Below are 24,626 nucleotides of genomic sequence, written 5' to 3'. Positions count from 1 at the left end.
AGCCGCGTAGCGGCTTTTTTTTAAAACGAAGCCGCGAAGCGGCTTCGCCATAATTCCTGTTCAATCTGTTTTTATTTCTGGCGAAGCCGCTTTTCAATTGAGCTTATGGTAACTTACTAAATAGATTTTTTGACGGGAAAAAACAAGAAACAACAGACTTATTGATCGACCGAAATTGGGTACTTCAAAATTCTAGTGCCAGACCTATCCGAAACCAGGCAGCAGCACAGTAGTTCGGATGGGCCTGGCGCTAGAAATGCAGTGCTCTGCTAGAATCAATCAATAAATTAGTTGCCTGAAAATGGCGAATTAGAAAACATCTGTTCTGAATAATTGTCAACTACCGCGAAAAAGTCAATATGGGTGTAGCTGGGTTTATAGGGCAATACCTACGAACAGGTAGAGCACTAGAAACGCTTACTGAGGTATCTTCACTGTACAAAGTTGCGTTTCATCAAGCGTGTTAAGTTGAGTTATTATCCTGTGGACAAGTGAGCATAAATCAGCGTAATATTCTTTTCCTTTTGGATGAAACCTTTGAAATAAATCTGAGCGATTCCTCAAGGAAATACTACCTCAAGGAAAGCCTACAATTTTCATATTTTTTTCCTTCGAGAAGGAAAACCGATGGCATCTTGGGTAGGCAACCTGAGTAAAAAACCTGAGTCAGGCCATGAAAGAGCTAAAATGAAAAGCCACGAAGCCAGAATTTTAATATCAATAGGTTAACTTTGGGGCTCCATTAAAAAAATATTTCATATTAGCTCTTTCAGAACCTGACTCAGGCTTTTCACTCAGGTTGTCGACTCCAGGACAGCATTTTTCTGGATTATCAAAGGTAAAAATAGCTGCGAAATTCAACATTATCTGTGCAGCTATAAATAACTACAAAATTTCCACCCTCAAGAACCATTTAAAACATTTCTAACCACCTGGAATTAGCAGCTGTAAAAGAAGAATTTCTTGTGTGCCTTTTTTTCTCTCTCTCTTTTTCTTTTGGCGTCTCTTTTCCGTCTGATTTTGAGTTTCAAATTTGAAAATTCAGTTCGTCATTCCATGGTCCATGGAAATTCGCCGTTTCAACTTTTTTCCAGCGTATGATTCTTCGCGCAAATACGTAATTCAATGACTGTAACTGGCGATGAGACAGTCTTAGGCAAACGAAAGGATGACCCTTTTTGAAAAAGGTCAATGTCACAAATGTGACAGTGTGAAAACTGAGCTACACTCGAAATAAATATTTATAATGCCGCAAATAAATTCTGCATCCGATGCAAGCGGGTTCAGGCTACAAATTTTTCTCTTTTCAGATTCTTTGTGAAAAATAAAGTAACATAAAAACACAAGATCGGATTATTAATTTACGATTTACGATGTCCACACCCACCTTTCTTGCTAAACCGAGATTTTCTCTCTCTTTCCCTCTCTATTTTTCCTTCTTATGAAATTTAATAATCTTCTATGGTCGCAAGGGAAAAAATAATCACGGTGTTTTTTACGACTTCGTAATGATTCGATTTTAATCGACTCCATCCTTTTATGGTTCATTTGCTTCAGAGCACCACTCAAGCGCCAAACTACTAGATTGAAGATTTCCATTGGGTGGAAAAAATATAAATTTCACGAAATTACAAAGTCGTTTCTTCATTAATTTTTTAAAAATCTGATAAGATGTCGTGATAGAATAGGTCAAGTTCTATATTTTCCGAGAAAAAAAATCGAAATGGAAAAGTTTTTTTGCCGTCTAGAGGACATTGAAGTAAATTTCTGCTGACAGCGATTGTGCAAAAAGTACCCATTAGGGACTCCAATTTTTTGGCGGAAATATTTTCTCGAGAGTCTCAACTAGGGCGCCAGCTATTTTCTTGACCATTCTGATTAGTTTATCACCGGTTTATCAGCAATCAAAGTTAGGTGAAAATTTCGCTGTGGCGATGAGCGCGGCGGTGACTAAGCGTCGTGGTGGCGCTGTTGCCCACCCTACCCTGTTGCTCCAATCGAAATCCCTCGAATGAGATTTCACTCGTGCTTGGCTAGGGTGCGCCACAGCGTCATCCTGCCGCATTGTCATTGCCGCGCTCCCCGTCTCATCACGATTTTCGTCTGACTTTGATCGCTGATAAGAGAAGGATCGCGTAATCAAAACGAAATAAAAAATATCTGGCGTCTTACTTCAGATGCTCAAGAATATATTCCGTCAAAAAATAAGCCGGTCCAATGAATACTTTTTACGCTAGAGCCGTCAGTAGAAATGTACTTCAATTGCCCTTTGACAGCTTTAGGACTTTTCAATTTCAGATTTTTTTTCTCGGAGAGTATAAAACTTGACCTGTTTTATTCACACGGCCAGTCAAAATTTGAAAATATTTAGAGAGAAAAGATTTTGTAATTTCGTTAAATTTATATTTTTTCCACCCATTCGAAATTGAATGTTTTCCAGGCTTGACAGATGCTGGAAAACCATTCCACAAAGCTCTTTGGAATCTAACGAATCCAATATTTTGTAGGAAAAATCAAGTATTACTCAATTCCATGGACGAAAATAATCATCGAAGCAGGGGTTACCGGGTTACGGCACTAACGAGCCGTGAAAAATTCTAAGTTGAGAGCTCATAAATTTCCTTCAAGAAAAAATAATTCACGAGGTTTCAATTGCTTTCTGCTTTTTAGAAAATACAGAGCGTTGTTTTACGAGCACTCGTCGGATAAACTAACGATGACAAGTTTATGGGAGCATTTTTCAAGTGCGCGTTTTTTCTTTTTTTGTTTTTTTCGTGATATTTGCAATTTTAAATGCGCATAAAAAACTCGTGGGCTTGACGTTCGACCTTACGAGTGGCTCTTTTTTCTGGTGGAATTTCCACCGTGGAAATTTAAATTAAACAGAATTAAAGCCGTTTGCTTGTCAATTTCTGCATCTGTGGATTAATGCGACTTAATAATTTACGGGCTATTTGAAGAGGAATTAACTCAACAGAATTCTTCAACAGCTAGTAAGCACCGAGCAGAATGAGAGCACTTAACCGCTATCGGTTATAAAATTTCGATGGCGTCTTTCATACACTCGCTTATCCTTTTTCATCGATTGAAATTTAATAGCGCCTATTTAATAGCTTGTTGAAAAATACTGTATATTTTTAGGAAGAAATCGGGGGTAGCATTTTCTGACTTTGCTACTAATCGCCGAAACTAATGTCTAAAGCTGTTTTTGGTCTTATTACAAGAAGCATTTATCGATCAGGGCTGAAGGGAAAAGCTCCTCTTAGAAGTAGGCATCCAAGTGCAAAGTGGGCCTGAGAGTAGGCTTGAGCCTTGAGCTATTGCTGAATAAAGCCCCGCTTCTTGTCCGCAGACCCCGAGTCAACCCCCGGATTGACAACATAAGTAGGGATCAGTCTATTGAACATGAAAACATAGAGGCTGAAAGAAGAAATCAAGGAAGACCTTTTTTTTCTTTTTGGAGAAAACAAAAACAAAAGCAATTATTTGTCAATGATTCTGGGCGGATCAGTGTCAATTGACAATTATTGACGCGTTAGTGATCCAAAGACAGATCAACTCAAATTTGCTTTGGACATGTAAATAAATGGTAGTGTCCATGATGCTCTGTCAGTTTCTCACGCCCTTTTAAACGTAATACCGTCTACTTTTAGTTAAAAGAGTTTCTGGGTCATTGAAGAATAATCGAATCACATGGTTATGTTCTATTTGAATAGTGGGATTCTCTATTCATCACTAATTCAAAAGCAAATATTATTGCTGATGACAATTATTTCCATCATCAGATGAGGAGAAATGGAGAGTGGAGAAATTCTCAATGTAAAATGTAATGTAATCTCAAGTTCAAGACTCGATCTGATTAAAATTTGATGAAAAGCTGTCCGAGGGAAAATTTTGATCCGCGAATATTTAACTTACACTACTGGGCTCTCTTTTCGAGTCTTTTTGAAAGTGATGTCTCTATAAAAAAGTAATTTCGAAGGATAGGCAGCGCGGAAAGGTCATCTCTCACTTGGAAATCGGGCCAATTTCGGAGGATTTCGCTGCGATGGGGCTGCTTTACAAGCCATTTTATTCTAAATGTGTCATTTACGTTTCCACGGAAATCTAAATAGAGCTTTGAAGCCCGCACTAAAGCCCACTGGAAACTGGCGAACTGTGGAAACGACTGTCGAATGCGAAGCCACCGGATGTGAAATTTATCTTCGGAAGCGTTTTCTCACATGTTCCGAATTGCTCCATGAATATTTTGAAAAAGGAGCCATAAAAAGTCTTGATTCATTGTTATGGGCTTATTTTGAATGAGAGCATTAGATTTATCAAGGCATCTTTTATGCCGAGAAGAAAGTGTATAAATAGAAAAAGACCAAAAGAAGCCTTTTAAGAAATTTAACTCAATTGACAGCTGGATTTCTAATTCTAAGGCGGCTTATCAATGTCTACGAATTGAGAAAAGAATATTAAAAATGAATTCCTAATTGACAGTTGAGAGCAACTAGGATCACTCTGCGCTAGCTTGGTATGAATACAGACAAAGACGGAATCATGTGGGCCACATGATGTGGCGGTAATAGACAGATTCAGCCTTCCCACTAAAATGTTCCCAAGGGCTTTTTTACGCATTTTAATGTTTTTTCGCCAGTAAGTTTGCATGCCGGGAATGAACTTTGATATTGATCCCCTTTTCTGGTCCCAGTTCACGCTCGAGAAAACTATCGCAAAAGATGAATAAGTGATAGAAGACCCTTACGCTAATGGCCGGTCTGGTACCTTATTTTCCACTGTATATGTTGCATATTTCATGCGTATTAATAAATCTCCCCATTGTTTATCAGATTTGATGATCTGAATAAATCTGCTGCTTGTTTTCGCGCTAATGTTTGAGCAGTCCTTTAAAAATGCCGATTTACGTAAATTTTTAAATATTGAGTACATTCAAAAAAGAGTCAACAAGATCTTGGGAGAGTAAAAGTGCGAACTGTAATGTGACAAACTATTTATGCTGACAGAGTCGAGCATAATGGACAAATGATACCTACTGTCTTTCATGACTGTCACTCTGAATTTAACGCAATTACCGAGGCCAATTTTGATTCATTACTGTCAAGGCAACACTGATTGCCCTTGTCAGTAGTAGGTTACCGCTGATTTCTGATCATCAAGGGCTTATGATTGAAGAACTGTGGAAAAGTACTCTCAAGATTGTTGAAATAAAGGAGAAAGGTGCTAACTTTTCCGTGATAAATGGGCTTCCCTAGCTGCTCAACTTTGAGGTTGATTTACGCGATAAGTATCTTGTTTTCAGAAGTTGTCTTAGACTCGCTTTTCTAGTTCTATTGACGTCAGTTCTTGTGCTGGTGCCGAAGGAATTTTCTCTTCTCTGTCTCTTTTTTGCGCAACTGGAAATGCATCGAGCAGGTCTCGCGCGGCTGCCGGGCTCGCTTGATAAGAAAAAGGATGCGCTGCGGGTGATTATCTATCCAGAGCTCCATCGGCTCGACCATAAATCGTCATCTACTCGCCTGCAGCGCATATGCACTTTTCTCTCCCCTTTAGGCAGCATTAGAGCGCCCTGTCTAAAAATCTCCCATCGGCAATTACGCTCCCCCATAAGAGCACTAGAACAATGCCAAAAAATGTGCTCGATACAATCATTCCCAAGTTACAAAAGAGCGTCAGCGTAGAGCGCTATTGAAAATGCGTGAAACGGAAGCGTACAGACCTTTTCTTTCTAGCTCTGTTGAAACGCGGTTAATTCCATCATCGAGGGCTAATCTTCCACTTACAGGTAGAGTTTAACAGGTCAGGAAAGGGTCATAATTTTAACTTCCCGAAAAAGACGCTTATAAATTTTAAATTGGAATATAAAATACGTGTGGGTGTATCAATAAATTCTCTGAGTAGATCTCTCTTTTCAATAACAAAAATGAAAGTGAAAACCGGTTGTACGCAGCACTCCGCTGAGAAGAAGAAAAACTCAGCGAGTACCATGTAGATCCTCTAAAATAATTTGCTATTGATAATATGCAAAAACGACGTCGGATTAATATTTCAAGCTACACTTGAAGCAAATAATTTCGCGCTCCATTGTTATCTCCTGCGCTGGGTGGCTCAAGAAGAGCTTCGTTTTCTGACACTGCGTTCTTCGTATTTATGGGTATTTCAAGATCCTCCCTAAACACTGTGTAATGAAATATTTTTATTCGTCTTTACACTGTAAAGTTTACAGTCCTTGGAATATGTTCAAACATTATCGATTTCATTTTAGAAGTGTTCCATGAACGTATCTGTCTTATTGATGCACAAGCAAAAAAAGAATCATTTTATAAAATGGTTGATTAGATGTCGAGCGAAATTTATGCGAAGATCTATCCAAAAGAGGGCGCCTCTTCCTCAAGAATCGCAGCGGGAAGCGTCAACACCTGGTTCGATTGTCGACGGATACTAAGCTTTCGTTAGTAATAATTTTGATAGCTGTAACGATTTCCCATTCTAATCCCTTGACCTCAACGAAGGTGTAAAGTACGATGCGATAAATCTTTAAATGCCCCCTTTCAAAGTCAACTGCTGATATACCACTTATTCCGGTACTGCACTTATTCCGCCCTAAATGTCTGCAGGAATTTTTACCGGTGCCTTGCCAAGGAAATTTAAGAAACATGGTCTTTTATAGAATGGAATTGTGTTCTATTTTGTTTAGCAGGAAAGTATGATTCTATATCTATTCAAATATAAATCAAAAAACGTATGATTGTAATTGTAAGCAGTCTTTTCAGTAACAGGATTTAAAATATAGAATATTGCACTTTAGGAAGTTGCACAGGTTTATTTTTTATCTAAAATCGAAGCATTAGAAAATCTAAAATTGCATCAAGGTCAATTTAGTTCGCTTGTACGCTCTCTTGAACTTTTTGAAGTGGTATGAGATAAAGATAACATAAATTGTTTCGACAAATTGTCTAAATTCAAACAGAAATAAGAAGATAGTAAGTTGTAACATGTCTATTAGGCTCGATAGTTACTCGATGGTTAGAGTGAATGATCCAGTGGACTTTGCGTTAGGTTTTCGAATGAATAAGGTCGTCCCCTTCACTTGACTCTCGAGTTGCCAGTTTGACCCTAAGGGGTTTTTTATTAAAGATTACTAAAAAGAGATCTTCCTACCATTTGAAGAGATTTGAATTGACTTAGGAGCAGATGAGCCAAAACCGTAAATGACAATTTGCTCGACGAAAGAATGCTCGCTCTGGAACACGCCAGTTTGAGCAGAATCGCTAGAAAATCCGGTTAGAACAGGCTGAATTTTGAATCCCAAAATACCTGTAATTCAAGCTCTTTCCATCAAAGCTAACTTCTTTGTAGGAAAATTCTCCCTTTTGATAGTCGTGCGTAATTTGATCATCAAAGTATAGCTTTCCGCTCGCTTTTCTTTCGCTATCCAGCGCAATGTTCAATGTAATCGGGTCGTTTTCCATGAGCGTTGATGATCTTCTGATTCGTTCTTTCGAGGCAAAGATTCGTCCTGCTTTTAGGAAAACTAAAAATCATCGTTAATATCATTCGGAACGCTGACCTTTTATGCTCACCTGGAATTTGCTCATCCTCTCCTGCTGAAACGACCGCATTTCCACTGTACGCTGGGGTCTCGTGATAATCAAGTCTGAAGTATTTATCTCCGCCGGGGAAATACACTTCCACATCTCGTTTTCCTTCTTCCATTACAGGGGCGACTAAGAGCGTATCGCCGAGCATGTATTCTTCTTCAACTCCGTACGATTCTGTTTCCTAAAAAGGGCGCTAGAATCTCTAGTTATAAGTAATTATCTGCACCTTTGGATAATTGTACCAAATCGGTCGCATAGGCGGAACGCCAGTTTTGTGGCTTTCGTAAAAGAGCTCGTTCCAAAGAGGAAGAAGTCTGTAACGATATCTGATCGCATTTCGCATTCTACCCGTCCATGGCTCCTCGAATACCCAGGGTTCACGACGCTTCGAGTCCAAATGAGCGTGCGCTCGGAAGAACGGTTGGAAAGCGCCGAGCTGATACCATCGCCAAAGAAGTTCCGGCTCTGGATTTCCAAAGAAACCTCCTACATCGGCACCTACAAAGGGCATGCCAGAGACACCTATAAAATCAATCAAAAACGGAAAAATGATTAAAAGATACCAAGAGCGAGCAGCATCGGAATCGAGCTCTTCAGATGGCTCCATTCTGCGCCATTATCGCCAGTCCAAATCGGACCCCATTGCTGGGTTCCGACGAAAAACGCTCTTGAGAGAACGAAAGGTCTGGAATTCGGGTCTCGCTTGAGTTGACCTTCGTAAGTTGCTCGCTGAACTCCAAGGCCATACATTTGATGCACGGCTCGATGTTCCCAGCCGCTGAAAGACAATTTTATGTGAATGAACTTTTTGGGCATAATTTTACTTGTGATGGATGATATCTCGTTGCATGGAGACCTCTGGCCCATTGAAGACAGATGGTTCGTTCATGTCATTCCAAGTGTAGAGCGATGGAGAGCTGTGCTTGTAGTTTTCGAAGAGAAACTGCTCTGCCCACCTAAAGAAAGAACATATTCTCGATGTTTTTGTCCATTTAAATACCATTCACGAGCTCGCGGATCTGTAAAATCGATGTAAGCGGAGTTTCCAGGCCAGCACCAGCCGTTGAATTCCGCTCCACCAGGCTTCTTGACATAAATGTCCGCTTCCTTCGCGCCGCTGTAGATGTAGTAATTGTTATCCACTTTTATATGGGGGTCGACAATCGTGACCATTTTTCGTCCCTTAGACGCGACATTCTCGATCATTTTATCCGGAGTTGGGAATTTGACAGGGTCCCAGGTGAAGTATCGCTTTCCGTCTGTATGCTCAATATCTAGCCAAATAACATCCGCGGGAATGTCGTGAACGTCAAAGTTTTCGTTTACTTCAGCAACATCGGGCTCGTCTCTGTAATTCCACTTGCACTGGTGATAAGCGGTCGCCCATTGTGGCGGAAGCTGCGGTCTTCCAGTCAGAACTGTGTACTGGTCGTTGACTTCTTGAATGCTCGGGCCGGGGAAGAGGAAGAGATCGATCTTGCCAGTTTCAGAAAGCCAGAATGTATGCGCTTCAGGAACTTTTCCGGATGTGAACCAGGAAGCAATAGAGGCTTCTGGATCGACGTATTTGATGTCGACCCATGTTTCGGCGGCGTTGAGCCAAAGAGCAGCGCTAGAACGTTCCGGAGAATGACTGGCGACGAAAGGAATGCCTCCATAGAGGGCCATTCGTTCGTCAATCTCGAACTGGAAAACATCGAGGTTGAAGAGACGGTAAGGCTCGCCTTCTTCCGTGTTTGCCAGGACAAATGAATCTGTGTGCTCTGGAAGGCCGTAAAGATTCCTACTGTTTGTAAAGACGACGTCCATCGAGACCGATTCAGGACCCCTCGGCCGGGAATCTTTGTGCGACTTGAACTTTTCTTCCCAACTCGGCTCATCGTCGTTTTTCTCTCGCAATTCTTCGACGAAAAGAAGGTTTCTGGAGTTGGCAACGGAAATGACTTCGTCTTTGTGAGAAAATTCTGTGATATAACTTTCTAGGGAGGTTTTGAGTCGCATATCGCCGGCTTGAATGGAAATAAAGCCGTTTGATTCATCGAGTTTGAGTTTCTGCGGCGCGTGGCCGTCGATGAGCAGTTCTTCTGGGCTAGGTCTAGGATCTGGGGTGACAGGAGGTGATCTGAAATGAGTCGCCAGAAATGAATCACCAAAAGATGTGATCGGGTTTCTCGGATCACCTCAAAAGGATCACCTCAAGTTTAGGTGATCCGCGGAGCTCTATCACATCTTTCGGTGATTCATTTTCGGCGACTCATTTCAGATCACCTCCGGTCACCCCAAATCCTAGACCTAGCTTCTGGGTCGTATCGTGGCTAGAATAGGGTTATTTGAATGGTCTACTCTGAAATGATAAACGCACATGAAGAGGTTCGCATTCTTCAATATTTATTCTAGCGCCAACTGGCAAGATTGAGTGGAGAGCCTTTAGACACGGCCTCCCATCGACTTCAAGCGTGAGTTGAAGGATACTGTCGTTTTCGATCAGTTCGGACTTTGTGACGGCGTAGGGAGAGACACCATCGCTGTTGAACACGCGTCTACGCTGGCAGAAGCTGGAATCGGCGCATTTCTTGAAGTTGTTTCGGTCGACAGCCTCGACGAGGACCGAACCGAGCAGAGCCGCCGAGAGCCTCATCCAATTTCTGAAATAGAGAAGTTGCTAAAGAGTCGCTTAATAATTCTCTGGTCAAACAAGTTCGATTTTCTTTGCGATTTTTCTTTCAGTCAGAAAGCCACGGAACTTTTCATTTCTGCTACGAAATATGCCCTCCAGTAATATTTCAGTGGACTCATCAAATCAATCGATATTTTACTACCGCGGTGAAACAGTAGGAAGTGGCTGTAATTCTCTTTAGAAGAAATCTTGAATTTTTAACAATTTCTCTCAGAGCAGACTGCGCTCATTGGTCTGGGAGATGCTTCGGGCGCGTTGCGCAATAATCACGATTTCTACTCGGAAAATCAGTTTTCGACTCAAAAGAATAAATGAAGTGTTAAATCGGCAGTGATATTTTATTGTCATAAGAATTAAAAAAGTCGTCTGAAAAATGTATAAAATTGCTTGTAAAACAGTATCTGACTGAGTACAGTCGCTCATCGACGGAAATCTTCGATAGCAGGGTCTTTTGAGGATCCAAAAGTGGGAAGCGAGGTCGTTGTTTTGACGGTTCGTTTTTCTGTCATCAAATTTTGGCCAGCTTCTGGAGGTTGCCTTTCTGACTTTCCGCGAGGGCCATCTTTATCAGAATTAACAAAAAGACGCTCTTTCAAAGAGGCGTGAAGTTATCAGTGAAAGTTCAAATTCTGTTCCTGCAGTATCTGGTCGAATCGTAGGACTCTTCCAGAACACGTGTCTGTTCCTCAACAACTTCGGGCTGTTGCCAATTGGCTTCGTTGAAATGTTCGATGATGATTTTTGCGAGATCGCCTGGAAAAACTTCTCCTCTGGAATTTCTGTCGATGGCGTTTGGTCCAAGATTGACGAATCTGTTAGACCAGAGCGCTTTTGGGTGATGGTTGGTTTCTCTTTTCTGGGTTTGATGGCGAATCCCATGGTTTTCAGGACATCCTCGCGGAGTAGGACGTAGAAGATGAAGATGAAAACGCCTAAGAAATCACTCAAAAATAAGAAAAGATGGAAAACTGACCTTGAAGTCCGTTCAAAATGATGAATATGAACGAAAGAGCGTTGTTGTTCGAGCTCGGATCGGCAAGCAAAAGCATCATTATTTGCGCACCACCAAGGATGGTCAGCAACCCAATCATTCCCTGAAGTCGTTTCTGATGATTCTTTGTTGCGTTGTTCGATAAGTTTCTGGACAGTTTTGGTGGTGCAGCGCGAGTGGTTTTCGTTTCTCATCTGGCTTCATGGAGAGAAAGTTCGATATCCTACAAAAGATGATGAAGATCTTTTGACAGTTGATGAGTGCGTACCTTTGAAAAGTCTTGACAACATTACTTTGGCTATTGATTAGCGCTGAAAGGACCATTCCGAACATCACCATGATAAAGTAAGGGATCAAAAACAAGTCAAAGAAATATCCGCTGAGCTTTTCTACATAGAAGTTTTGATCCCTAATTAAAGAGCCAAATGAGCACAAAAGGCGTCAGAATGAAAACATAATACATGGTGTCATCAAGAAATATCCAAAAATTCGTTTCTATAGCCTCATCTCTTGCGTACTCGAAGTTCAGCTTGTATCCTTTTCCAGTAGTGGCTTCGACAATCAGAACAATGACGGTAAAAAGCAGCGGCATTCCCCAGCCGACGACGGAGAGCTTCGTGATGTACTTGCTCCTTGGTTTGTTGAGCACGACGGCGACACTTGTTTTTGGTCGAAGAAATTAAGAAGAACAAAGCTTTTAACAAAGGATGTTCAATACTGCCCGTCCGAGTTTTGGGAATAAATTTATTCATTCTGATAAGAATGTAACACTCGAAGAGACGAACATTGGCAGTGAGATATTGAGTGTGTTCATCTGAGCTGTTTGAGCGACCATTCCTGTAGTACAAGTGTACCCCTTCACACGCCATCCAGAAAAATACGGCGGTGATGAAATATTGAGCAAAGGCGGCGGCAGTGACCAGTTGAGGACAATAGTTCATCTCATAGCGCAGTTTCATCCATTCTAGCGGAGAATATTTATAGCCACCCTTCTTTTTATTATTGGGATCTTAGATTCGTTAGACTCCCTCGTCCCCTAAGGTCACTTGCTTATCTAGATCGAGCTTTGCTCGGTCGCCGCCGTGTATTTCTCTCCATTCGGTAATTCACGCAGTTCGTGAATTAACCTCTATTTTACTCCAGCTCGAAATACAGACGTCAAAGATACTTTACTCGTTTTCTTCACTCGTCCAGATATAGAGAGCAGGCAAACTACGCTAGAAGTGGGAGATTCAGCAGAAGCTAGGATCCCTTCAGTGGTATCAGAGTAGTCCCGTTGGAGAAAAGGTAAATTTTCCGCCATCGACAACCGAAGTTTCGCAACTTGGACGCTGATTGGCCGTCAGCGGAGTCGAGGGGAACCGAATCACCAACCGCCACCGCGCCGCCGGAGAAACTCCACTCAGAGAATTTTCCGCGCCGCACCACACCAACACCACCCCGAGCGAGCGCCACCGCACGAGCGCCACCACGACCCACGCGCCGAAAGTCGCGCCCACGCAACCACGCACGCACGCCGGGGAAAACCTAAAATACTGAGAAAAACATAATTCTTTCGCCACTTTTCACCAAAAATCGAGAGAAGTTTACGAAGAATCGACCCTTGGACCAGACCTTGAAATTTCGACAATCGCTGGACAGAGAAATCGTCGGGCGTTTGCGCAAAAAGGCACCTCAGCTCATCATATTGCGACTTTTAGTCGCAGTATTTTCTGAGGGCCTGAAAGGTAATCCAAGGCCCATAAACCCTTACTGCCGATATATTTCGAGCTATGGCGGCGAACAAATCACTGCTAGAAACCGTCACCGAAATAAGAAGCATAAACGATCGAGTAAACTACCTCGAAGAACAAGTGCGAAATGACGAATCACTAAAGCCAAGCCTAGAGCCCTTGATCACAGAAAGCAGAGTAAAATTAGAACAGCTCAGTACAACGCTTCTTACCTGCGAGCTCGATCAAGGAAAAGACTCTACGAATGCGACAATGAGAGAAGAAGCATGGGTGGCCACTACCTGGTCTCGTCACGTCCAAGACTTGCCGAAGCTGGACGCCGCATGCAACACATCTTTCAACACCTTCTTGGGCAGAGCCGACATTTATCACCGCGCCTACGTCCGCGACAGACCTTCACGTGAACAGCCTTTCATCGCAGCAGTGTACAGCCACTTCGACTTGAACATCGAACGCTCACTTGGAACCGAATTTCTGAATTGTCAAGACTGGAAATCGGCCAAGGCGCTGCTAGAGAAATCATTCGCCGCGAAGAGTCACTACTTACTGAAGCTAAGCGAAGTTTTCGACGTCGAATACGACCATTCGAAGCCGTTTGCACACTACACCGCCAACGTCTTGCAAAAGATGAACGAGGCGAAGCAAGCGACTTTGAACTCTTACCGACAAGAGAAGTCAGCCGACGCCGGGGTCGATGAAATATTTGACATATTCTCGACGATGATGCTGTACTTGAATCTTAGGAAAGAAGAACCAGACGTTTTCAACGCAATCCTTCCAAGCCTATCAAAAGTTTACGATATCAACGAACTCTGCCGTCTCGCCCAATCCACAAGACAGAATCGAGTTGACAGCGCGACCGTCTCCCAGCACTTCAACAGAAATAAGAACAAAAGAAGAAGAATGCTAAGCGCGCCAGCAACGATTCTAAGGATGGGAAAGACGATAAACAACCAGAATCCAAGAAGATAAATACGACTAAGAACGTTGAAGATTTCCAACCATTCGACGTTCACTTTTACACAGTGAAGAAGAAGCGACCAGGAAAGGCTTATTTCGCTTCGGCTACCATCATTACGGGCTCTAAAAGTTTTGACGTATCGATGGAAGTCGACAGCGGAGCCGAGTCCTCCTGTCTGTCCGCTGCTTACGTTCCCGACGAATTTCTCCAGATGCTGAAGCCCTGTCCCTTCAAGGTCACCGGTTTCAGCCCAAATATTCCCGCCGAGCAGCCGATGGGTATCCTTCCCTGCCGCTTATCATTCAATGGTGGCCCTGCATTCTCCCTGAATCTCACCATTATGCCAGGCAGTAAATACCCAAGTCTACTGGGCCGCGATATACTAGAGAATGCGATGACGGACAGCTTCACAGTCGACAATAAGAATCGTACTCTCTCATTTTGCTACAACGAAGCCTTCACACAAACTGAGACTCAAGTGGTGAAGCTGGACGGAGTGAAGCGGACCAAAATCAAGAAATACTTGACTACTAGATCAGCGGTCAAGGATAGCGATCGATCCCGCACTCAACCGCCACCAAAAGTCCCAAAGCTGGACGCACCTAACAAGAACGCAGCCAGGTGCCCCATTCAGCTAGCGAAGCAAAAACTCGGAATTACCCTACCAGCAAACGCCGACCCGGGGCAAAAGAAGGTGGTCGCCGAGCTGTGTTTGGATTTCGACGACAGATTCGGCTGCGACGGTCAAAAAATGGGTGAATTCCCATTCGAGATCGAAATCCCGACTGATGGTACGAGTCGAAACATCAGTCAACACCCTATTCCGCAAGCTTTTCATGGCCAGGTCACTGATCACATCTCCGAACTGCTCGATACGAAAATAATAGAAGAGATCAAGGACCAGAAAGGGTTTAATAGCCCCGTTCTGCCAATCCCTAAGAAATCTGGGGAAATGCGCTTCTGCATCAACTACAAGAACAGCTTGAACAAATGCCTCTCCGACAAATCCGACCCATATCATCTTCCGAGCATGGAGGATACGATCGCGAACATTGGACCGGGCAACAAGTATTTCGCCACAGTTGATTTGCGGAGCGGATATTGGCAGTGCCCTATTAAGAAAAGCGATAGGTATAAGACTTCCTTCCAGTGGGGTGGGAAATCTTACGCCTTCTGCAGATTACCTTTCGGTTATCGATGCTCGGGGAATATATTCTCGCGCGTCGTAAACACGATTCTCGACTCAAGCCCCACCAGGAAGAAGATGCTTTCTTATATCGATGACATAGTATGTTTTGGGAAGTCTTTCAGCTGCTATTACAACACTCTCCGAAACCTATTCATCGCGCTCCGCAAGTTTAACGCTAAACTCAAGGGCGAAAAGTGCTCTTTCCTACAATCAGAAGCTCACTTTTTGGGCCGAATCATCAACGAAGAAGGAATCAAACCGGACCCTGCGCAAGTCTCCGCCCTTCGTCAGATGAAACCCCCACGCTCCCAAAAGGAGTTAGCTTCATTAATCGGGTCATTGAATTGGATCCGAGGTTTTCTAGAAACAAAAATGGGCGAAGCTATTTCATCCGGTTGCTTCTCGAGCAGAATGAAACCCATAAACGATGTTCGAAATTCGGCGAACGAAACAAATTGTTTCAAGTGGACCAAAGAAGCGGATTTGGCGCTCAAGGAAATTCAACGACGACTCTCCGAGACTCCTGTCATAAGCTTTCCTAACTTTGACGAGTCTTTTCACCTCTACACAGACGCGAGCCTGTACGCAGCGGGTGGTGTTCTGCTACAAGAGTATGGCGGGAGAGTGCACCTAGTAAGCGCGATTTCCCACACCTTCAACAAAGCTGAAAGAAAATGGAACACTTCAGAAAAGGAAATGTTTAGCATTGTCTGGTGCTGCGAGCGACTGGAAAAGCTCCTGAAAGGTAGATTCTTTCAGATTCACACAGACCACAGATCTTTGATCTTCCTACACAAAAAGAAGTTCAAGAATTCTAAAATAAGCCGATGGCAAAGCCGATTGGAAGAATTCGATTTTCACATTGTCTACATCAAGGGATCAGAAAATCAATTCGCCGATTTTATGAGCCGCAGACCTGGCGAGGACGACAAATCACTTGGATACGACTCTGAGTTTCCCGTTGGTCGCGAGTACGAAATCGACAAGAATTCACCAGTACGTGTCTTCGTCCCTTTCTGGAACGAAAATCAGTTTCCGGAGAAAATCACTTTATCAGAGGTGAAGATACATAAGGTAAACGTCAAGGCTATCGCGGCGCCAATGGAGATTCCGTTGGTGTCAGCGAATTATAATAACATTCTGGACTATCAAAGGGAGGACTCTGCTCTGAGTGCAATCATCACTTTTCTGGAATCTGGTAAGGAGCCACTGGACATAAAATCGCTGGTGAAGGACTCCGACCACCGACAATCGTCTCTACTCAAGATGGAAAAAGCTCTGTTCCTGGATAACACTACCGGGTGCTTGATGTGTCAATTCAAATCTGGCGCGCGGGCGGTGGTACCGGAAGCGGTAAAAAGTCACTTTCTCTTTCTAGCTCACGACTTGTCCGGTCATCTGGGCGAGCCGCGGACTTTAGAGCGATTAGAGGACGTTTGGTGGCCTTCATTTCAAGACGATGTTTCTAACTACGTCCACAGCTGCGTCCCTTGCCTACGCAGAAAAGGATCTGCTGGAACTCGTACCAAACCGCCACTTGGAACCCTTCGTCGTGGAAAAACAGCTGGCGAATCGATTCAGATCGATTTCGCTTGTATGCCTCCCGCTGGCGGATTCAAGTATTATTTGGTGGTGGCGGACACTTTCTCTCGCTACACTTGGTGCATTCCGACGCGGTCCGACACTGCTATCTGCGCTGCAAAAGCGCTCATCTACAAGGTCTTCCTTCCCATGGATTTCTTGCCGAAACATCTACACAGTGACAGAGGTACCCACTTCTGCGCAAGCGTGATTGACGAAATGTGTAAGCTTAACCAGATAAAACATACAATAAGTACCGCATTTCACCCTCAATCAAACGCTTTCGCAGAAAGAGCGAATCGGACTATCAAAAACAGTCTATTCTGCATGGTCAACTCATCTTCCGGTCGAAAAACTTGGGCCGACTGCGTTCCCCACGTGATGCGCGCGCTCAATAGTGTGAAAAACAAAAGCACGAAAATTTCACCGCGAGAAGTTTGGTTTGGCCGAAAAAGTACTTTCACCCACTCTACTGGCGCAGAAATGACAGCGGAAACACCTCAGGTGTTTGGTCTCAATGTTGGAGCTTTAGCGAAATCGGCGGAAGCCATTGTGAAAACTGCGATGGAAGCTGCTGACCGAGCCATGGAGCACAGGCTGAAAAACGAGCCTAAGCCGAGACCAATCCCCGCTGGCGCTGTCGTGTACATTAAGCGAGAAAACCTGACCGACGCTAAAAGCAAGAAGGAACGCTGGGTAGGTCCCCTGAAAGCCGTTTCGAGCAACGACTGGGTCGTCATGGTCGAAGATAAAAAAGGACAACGTGATTTCATCCATCGAGAACACGTGGTTCACGCCGCAGAACGAAATCACGACTTACGCTGGATTGATTACTACGAGGCCGAGTACGTATTCCCACATTTAACCGAAATCGTTAAGTCGAAAGTCCCACAAAAATCGCCTGTTCCTACTTCCAAACCGATGGAAAAGTCCGGGTCGAAGTCGCATGGGGGGAGGAAATCTTCTCAGGTCGCGTCGACTCCGATGGTTGCTATGGAAAAACCGCCAAGATCATCTCTATCACCTATTTTGGAAAGTAGACGCCGATTGGACATGGAAAATCTGGGAGATACAACCGCTACATCTATTTTGGACTCGTCGGTAGCTCCAGCCGAGCCGTCAGATCGCTGGTACTCTGGTGGTACTCTTTATGAAACTGCCGAGGACATGTCAGCTGATGCTACAGTGATTTCGGAGGTTGCTGCGCCCGACAATAGCCATATGTCAGTCGATAAACAAAATTCAACAGTAGTTGAGGGCTCAGCAACTGAAAACAGCAAGAAAAGAACCCGTCCAAAGTCTTCACCAGATCGTCAATACTCAGCCGGCGCCGATCCGAATGCGACTTTAACCGAAGTTGGAGCAGCTCATCTCCCGAAACATACAAAACGAGCACACCGTGAAACGAGGCCCGTCGAACCTCTAAACATCGGCACAAACTCGGGTCAGTCATACGACTAAGCGCAAGTACTGCCCCACTCAGGTCCCCTATTCATCGACCGGGGCCTGAAAAGGTACGGAAATTATCACAGTTTACCGTCGCCGACGTATTTTGAGTTCTTCTACATGTGCAGCTACTCCTTCATGTCATCACCGCTCGGACATCACGAAAACTTCGCATCTGATTCAAGCTTTTTCCCAAAAAAGGGTTTTTTAACGCGAATCAGACTGCCTCGACGTTTCGAACCTGCCATGTTACTCATCTTACGCTTATACTCCTGCAAAAATCACACACTTTGGCCTTAGAGGACGTTTCAGTCTCATGGGGGGTATTGGGATCTTAGATTCGTTAGACTCCCTCGTCCCCTAAGGTCACTTGCTTATCTAGATCGAGCTTTGCTCGGTCGCCGCCGTGTATTTCTCTCCATTCGGTAATTCACGCAGTTCGTGAATTAACCTCTATTTTACTCCAGCTCGAAATACAGACGTCAAAGATACTTTACTCGTTTTCTTCACTCGTCCAGATATAGAGAGCAGGCAAACTACGCTAGAAGTGGGAGATTCAGCAGAAGCTAGGATCCCTTCATTATTCTTACCGTCGTCACCAATTCTATAAGCTTCAACAACATCTCCGATGGAGTCTCCAATCGTATCATTTCTTTTTTCGATCAATCCGCATGAGCTCTCTGTATCATTCCCCGCGTATGCTTTGAAATATGCATCTTTGCACTCGCAGCTGGCTAGGCCAGTTCCTTGAAATTTAATGTAAACAAACTTTCACATAAAGAATTTCTCTTGCCTGAGAATCCTATGGCTAGAATACAAGCATCACGACCAAGAAGTGCGAAACAGAGACTGATCAAAATTCTCTTTTGCGCGTTTGATCTCAACTTTTCAAACCACAGGTGAATTCCTAAAGTAGCCAAAAGACAAGCGATAGACAAGGCGGAAACGATGTAAGTAGTCATATTCAGATTATGAGCCTCTGGAATTGAGTCTTCATCGCGGAATGGTGTGTACAGAGCAGCAAAATTGGTGAAGTGGTTACATTTGCAAACGGTTTTGTCTTTTCATGGTCAATTTTTGATGAAAGTTTTATTGATAAAACTATCGATTTTGACCCTTCCTTTAGTTGATTGTCTCACATCCTTGATGCATCCGCTATCAGTCCATTCTTGCGCTTCTATGTCCCAGTAATTGCAGGTGTCCCAATTTCGGTTAGCTCCCCTTCTTGTGGAATCTCTAGAGAACACAAGCTGAATTCTGTCGTCTCGGTTCAAGTCTTCAATCTTGTAATCGCCAATTGAGAAAGAAATGGCTTCTCCTGTTGTCGTTTGACTGGCATTTGTAGCAAAAATTGAAGCATTTGCAAAAATAGCGCATTTGACTCTGTTTTCTGCAATAGAATTAAGCTGTGGGATAAGTGATTTTGATCCTAAATCAAGCCTTGCTTCCTCTGCAAGACCGCATTTGAAAGTAGAGTCTGGTAAAGTCGATCTTGTTACGATCGATGTATCACCAAAAGTCACGTATCTAGACATCAGATCAACGGAAATCAGCAAGTTCGGTAGAACGAGATCGAATTTTTCCTCAGAGACATCGATTTTATCCATGATGTCTTCAACTTCGTCAATAAGTTGTTGCGCATCTTCAGGTTTTAGATTGTCAAGAGATCCGAATCGCTCTGCAATGGCATTGAGTAACTGCGTCGCTTGTTTTGAGCTAACACTGGTCATATTTCCGAGGTCGCCAACAAGGCACTCATCAAAATAAGGTTCCGTCCAAACTGCCCTGCCATTCGGATCAATCGCGCAGGCCCGGACGACGCTCGAATTGCCAGAGTATTGACGGAAGTCGGTGCATTTTTAAACTGCAAGTTGATGTACGATCGATTGTGCATGTCTTTTGGCTCCCAGGGTCCATCTTTTGGACAGGTCTTACTTGGCGTTTCTTGTTCTTCCTGCTGTTCGGAAGACCAGGCCCAGTAGCCCTTTCTTTCCCCAACCATATTTGATGACTTCTGCAAGCTTCCGAGAAATAGCGTCGCCTTGTGATCTGCATTCTCTGTCTGGTTGATGTCGAAGCTAAACCAAGATTTTGTGAACTCGCCTCCTGCAACGCCAACAACAAGGACCTCCGCGTTGATTTCTGAGAGGTTTTCATAATGATTGATGATGAGCGTATAATCCGTAGATGAAACGATAATTGATGAGAAGTCATCGTGAATTGTGCTTTTTACGGCTTGAAAATCTCCATTTCAAAACACTGATAAATTAAAATTCATTACTTTTTTATTAGATGAATAAGCCCGTTCCTATCTTCGCGTACACAAGTTTTCCAGATAACTTCGAAATATGTTTTGCATTCTTCTTCATCAAAGTATTCGTCGATAATTTCCTGAACTTCTTGAGCTTCGTGTCGGCAATCGTCTGATAAGGTCCAATAAAACTCGTACTCAATTATCTCTATCATTTCATCACTGAAGCACTTGAAGTAAGGGAGGTTTACATAAGGAAATCCACGTGATCCATAAGATCTCATAGTAGCTTGACCGAATGATGATTTTGTTCCGAAGTCGATCTCTTCGTCTCCGAATGTCGTGTGCCCATTTGCATGGACAAAGACCTTATTTGTATTGAACTCATGTCCGTAGAACCAGACTCGTTCTTTGTTGATCTCACTTTTGCAGTTTGAAGAAGTGCAACTGTCTTTTAATGAAATTTGTTCTTTCGTTCGGTTTTACCTTTTTCTTCGTCAAAACATAATCAAAAATAAAACTGCCAAAAACCTTTCCTAAAAAGTCGCATTGCTTGTCGTTATCAATACAACTGTCGCCCCCAGTAAATTTATAAGCATTCCCAAAATCCAATAAACTCGTTAATAATATTAAAATCAGTATTTTTCTCTTCATCTTCATACAATTATCTCTTTTCTGTTTGCGGCATCGGGGTGTAAAAGAGACAACAACTTCCTTATAATCAAGAATTTTTACTTCACTGCTGTAGGGCTTAGTGAGCTAAGCCATGCCAGAGTCGTTAAAAAGACTTCATTGTATGACGACATAAGCGTAATTATGTTTCTAACACTCAAATATATGTCTATTCATCATCGGAAGCACACGCCAAAATAAAGACATCACAATAGTGTCACCACAATAAAACATATTATAGCTTTCATTTCAGAGAAAAATCTTAATAAAAGAAAGGATTTAGTTTCAAAAAGCAAACTCTCTAAGAATTAATTTGATTGATTACTATTGTTATTCGGCAATTTTATGATTTTTTTAAGAATAAATCTTCATTAAATCTTCAAATAAGAGACCCTTCAGTAAATTTTAAAAGACGAAGAATGAAAACCATTTGAGGGAAAGAAATATTGTATTACTCTTCAGAAAGTCAGAGAGCTTGAATTTAGGGCACAAACTAAAATCAGGAAGTATAAAGATAGGAAGCGACAAAAAAGGAAATGCATTTTCTGAAGACCAATAAGATCGCTGCATTTGGCCTACCGGCCAATGAAAACCCATTCCAAAAGTATCACTTCCTTTTTTGTCACTTCCCATCTTTATACTTCCTGATTTTGGTTTGGCCCGAATTTAGTGAACAATGATGGTTCCCTTGTGAGATCGGTTTGTGAACGCGTTGTTTCTTTTCGAGGTCTGACGATTTATAGTTCAATATTACTGAGATACATATAATTTTCAGATCCGTTCCTGGTACACATGTACTGGTGGATTCCCTTGTTCATTCGGACGACGTTTCCTTTGAAGTAGGCAGGGGCGTTGTTCAAGAGGTTGTTCATCGGTTCGACTGGATTCTCCGCTGGGTTGGAGCATCGGCCTTCATGGTGGCATCCGTAGAAACCGCCGGTTGCCATTTGAATCTTGAGGTCGTCCATGTGAGTAAGATCGCTGACATCACCAGACGTCCAAAGCCATTCAGAGAACATCTCCGGATCGGGGAGCTTAACGTCGTAGACCTCTTTGACGCATGGGAACCAGCCGTAGTCCCACTCATGCCGGGCGTTATACCATTTTCCGTTTTCTTTCATGACAGCAAGCGTGTAAATGGTATTATAGAAATCCATCTTAGGATTAGTTCCGTCAAAGTGATTGTAGACAATTCCTTCTTCGGTTTCACTCTCGATCCATTTTGCTATTGAATATTCATTTTGTGGAAAATTTTTTGATATAATTTCTTACCATTGATGCCAAGAGGGAAATCGCCTTTCCAAACTCCTTCTGGATTAAACCAGTACTTATTGAGTGCCTCATTGTATGCATCGCTAGTCGGCATTGGAAGTTCCATATCGAAAGAATTGCAGGCGTTTTTAACCTCAAGCATGTTGTAGCCATAGGTTGGTCGGACGTAGAATGTTCGTCGCACGCCATTTTCTTCAAAAGAAAAGTGATCAACTGGAAGATCATCATTCTGATTCTGATCTTCGATCCATCCGGCGGGAATGTTGGTGTTCGGTTTGACCAGAGGGACGATGTTGCTTCGATCGGTATTTTCCTGACCTTGACCAGCGCCAGTGGGAGAGGTGTTTGAGCCTTCCCATTGGAAGTGCACAAGATCATAACTGTTGATTTCGAGATCTGTGGGGCTGAAGTCGTATTCAATGGCTGGGTAAGTTTGAGCGGCATTTCCTCGTCGACCTCGAACTCCGACGTTGAAAATTTTATGATCATCTGGGATACTTGCCGGTCGGGGAACAATCTTGATTTTGAATAAGCTGAGGGAAGGTGGTAAAATTTTACCTGGAAAAGATGAGTTCGATCCTGGAAGACACGTCCGAATTGAGCAGTATTGATCGCAAGAGCGAGGTCAATTCCTTTGTATGAGATCACAGGGTTCGCCCAAATTTCGGGGGAAGAATAATAAGTTTCGGTTTGATCAGTGGAGAAGTCATCTGGGTAATCGTTGGTCGTAATGTTGTATCGAATTCGGAGAGCGCACTCTTTGGTGAACTCGGGAGCCTCGTAATGTGGAAGTGTCCATTTGAAGTTGGGAAGAGTACCTTCGTCAGTGTTGCCGTTGTGGTTGGTGCGCATGTTGGGAGCGGTGATGCATTCTGGTTCAGGATGGAGAACAAGACATTTTTCCTTCGGAGCTTGGTATCGACCGGGACCAGTCAAGTATGGAACAGCCCATCGAACATCTTTGTTCTTGATCATTTGCTTCTCGCATTCAAGCTATTCAAGTTTCAGGTTTGCCATATTTCTTATTTCATACCTGATCCTCTCCGATGATGTCTTTGTAAGATTGAAAGCCAATCCAAGTTCCTTCAGCCATGTCACAAGCTTCTTTGTGGTTTGCTTCGGACCAGCCTTGAACGGTGTTTTCGTCGATGAAATGAACACATTCATGCTTGACAACTCGGTTACCAGAGTTTGCTACCATGTTTTCACATTTTGTCGGTTCGGAGGTGAGAACAGCAATGTCAGTCCACTCAGATGGATGCCAGTAGGGGTAGTAGTCTCTCTCTTCTGGACACTCAAGACCTCGTTTGTTACCGTTCGCATTTTGGCGAGTTCGCGTGGCTCCTTTCGATCGACCTGGGTTCTTATCAGCCATAAAAAGGCCTCGATTGCGCTCTCGTCGGTAGCATGCATCGTATGATTCCCAAGATTCGTGGAAGCCCGTATCCGGGACCTCCTCAAAATCCGTGTCCTTTCGAGCGAGGGTGGCGTCGTGATCTTCGTCGGCAGCTGGCTCAGTGTACTGCGATGACGTAGTAACAAAACCATTGGACATTCGAGTAGAACCAGAGTCTTGGCACATGTATTGAATGACGATCTGGCAGTTGATCCAGTTGGCATCATTCTTGTTAGCCAAACCGCACCCGTGCTGGCTGAACCACTCAATGGCGAGTTCGGTCGGGGCTTCCTCGCCTGATTGGAAGTAAGTAGCTTTGCTTTGACCCTCAACGGTCGTGGCAGCTTCCGAAGTCAAATCGCCGACATTGTAGCCTCCTCCTCCGCCATTTTGGGAGTCGAAAAGTCGATTACCGTTTTCGCGGTTTCCTCCCTATTTCTTGGTCAATTTTTTAAAATTGATTGACACTTACCTGTTCGTTGAGACGATTGTTACTTCCTCGCGGAAAGTGGAGATAAATGTCAGCCAGGGAGCTGGCGAGAAGACTCGAAAGCACTAGAATAGCAAGGATAGACTTGAAACCTTTTTTCTCGATCTTACCTTTCATGATTTCGAATCTAAGTGAAATTGAATTGAAATTACGATTTTTAAATACTGACTTTTATTGACACTCGTTAAATATTTTTGAGAATCACTGCAATAAATCGTCGTGCAGAATACAGTTATCAACCAATTTCGCACTTGAGTTCAAGCATTGGTAGTCGTCACTTGAGTTTCCGCGGGATTTTCCGCATAAACCAACAGCATGACCCTTATGATACGGCGATTCGCATCATTAGCCTCGTGACTTTCC

General features: G+C 43.3%; 3 protein-coding genes across 4 annotated transcripts; all 3 read right to left on the bottom strand.

Annotated features, from left to right (window-relative positions):
* Nucleotides 1-6,748: 6,748 nt before the first annotated feature.
* LOC145702310 (neutral alpha-glucosidase AB-like) lies at nucleotides 6,749-10,256 on the bottom strand. Of its 2 annotated transcripts, XM_081779529.1 has the most exons (10): nucleotides 9,967-10,256; nucleotides 9,909-9,919; nucleotides 8,605-9,693; nucleotides 8,429-8,560; nucleotides 8,168-8,382; nucleotides 7,831-8,126; nucleotides 7,587-7,785; nucleotides 7,321-7,537; nucleotides 7,165-7,274; nucleotides 6,749-7,119 (listed from the first exon to the last, which is right to left on the bottom strand). In XM_081779529.1, exons 1-10 carry the CDS (start codon nucleotides 10,240-10,242, stop codon nucleotides 7,019-7,021), a joined length of 2,646 nt encoding a protein of 881 aa, XP_081635655.1. In that variant the 5' UTR covers nucleotides 10,243-10,256; the 3' UTR covers nucleotides 6,749-7,018. The 2 variants fall into 2 exon arrangements, with proteins under 2 accessions (XP_081635655.1, XP_081635654.1); XM_081779528.1 differs by lacking the exon at nucleotides 9,909-9,919 and having other exon boundaries at nucleotides 8,605-9,688; nucleotides 9,948-10,256.
* Nucleotides 10,257-10,609: 353 nt separating this feature from the next.
* LOC145704897 (uncharacterized) lies at nucleotides 10,610-18,924 on the bottom strand. The gene is made up of 4 exons (XM_081782365.1): nucleotides 18,773-18,924; nucleotides 11,541-12,236; nucleotides 11,255-11,495; nucleotides 10,610-11,213 (listed from the first exon to the last, which is right to left on the bottom strand). Exons 3-4 carry the CDS (start codon nucleotides 11,370-11,372, stop codon nucleotides 10,855-10,857), a joined length of 477 nt encoding a protein of 158 aa, XP_081638491.1. The 5' UTR covers nucleotides 11,373-11,495; nucleotides 11,541-12,236; nucleotides 18,773-18,924; the 3' UTR covers nucleotides 10,610-10,854.
* LOC145705136 (uncharacterized) lies at nucleotides 18,464-24,381 on the bottom strand. Its single transcript, XM_081782592.1, has 12 exons — nucleotides 24,374-24,381; nucleotides 24,246-24,328; nucleotides 23,411-24,205; nucleotides 22,936-23,370; nucleotides 22,378-22,894; nucleotides 21,868-22,330; nucleotides 20,464-20,880; nucleotides 20,063-20,407; nucleotides 19,285-20,003; nucleotides 18,976-19,242; nucleotides 18,773-18,928; nucleotides 18,464-18,477 (listed from the first exon to the last, which is right to left on the bottom strand). Exons 1-12 carry the CDS (start codon nucleotides 24,378-24,380, stop codon nucleotides 18,464-18,466), a joined length of 4,218 nt encoding a protein of 1,405 aa, XP_081638718.1. The 5' UTR covers nucleotide 24,381.
* Between the last annotated feature and the right edge of the window lie 245 nt (nucleotides 24,382-24,626).

This window comes from Oikopleura dioica, chromosome PAR (assembly GCF_907165135.1).
Source record: "Oikopleura dioica chromosome PAR, OKI2018_I68_1.0, whole genome shotgun sequence".
Lineage (NCBI taxonomy): Eukaryota > Metazoa > Chordata > Appendicularia > Copelata > Oikopleuridae > Oikopleura > Oikopleura dioica.
Note: the sequence above shows the minus strand (reverse complement) of the source record. Positions and strands in the feature narration are given on the sequence as shown.

Bases quoted from the DNA above. Each gene is read 5' to 3' on its own strand.
- LOC145705136 (XM_081782592.1), bottom strand. The intron at 24,206-24,245 runs GTAAGTGTCAAT...ACCAAGAAATAG, and splicing joins ACAATCGTCTCAACGAACAG to GGAGGAAACCGCGAAAACGG. The intron at 19,243-19,284 runs GTTTTATCAATA...GACCATGAAAAG, and splicing joins AGGAAGGGTCAAAATCGATA to ACAAAACCGTTTGCAAATGT.
- LOC145704897 (XM_081782365.1), bottom strand. From the start codon at position 11,372: ATGATTGGGTTGCTGACCATCCTTGGTGGTGCGCAAATAATGATGCTT. The intron at 11,214-11,254 runs GTCAGTTTTCCA...GTGATTTCTTAG, and splicing joins CATTTTGAACGGACTTCAAG to GCGTTTTCATCTTCATCTTC.
- LOC145702310 (XM_081779528.1), bottom strand. From the start codon at position 10,242: ATGAGGCTCTCGGCGGCTCTGCTCGGTTCGGTCCTCGTCGAGGCTGTC. The intron at 8,561-8,604 runs GTATTTAAATGG...TTCTTTCTTTAG, and splicing joins GATCCGCGAGCTCGTGAATG to GTGGGCAGAGCAGTTTCTCT. The intron at 8,383-8,428 runs GTAAAATTATGC...ATTGTCTTTCAG, and splicing joins CGAGATATCATCCATCACAA to CGGCTGGGAACATCGAGCCG.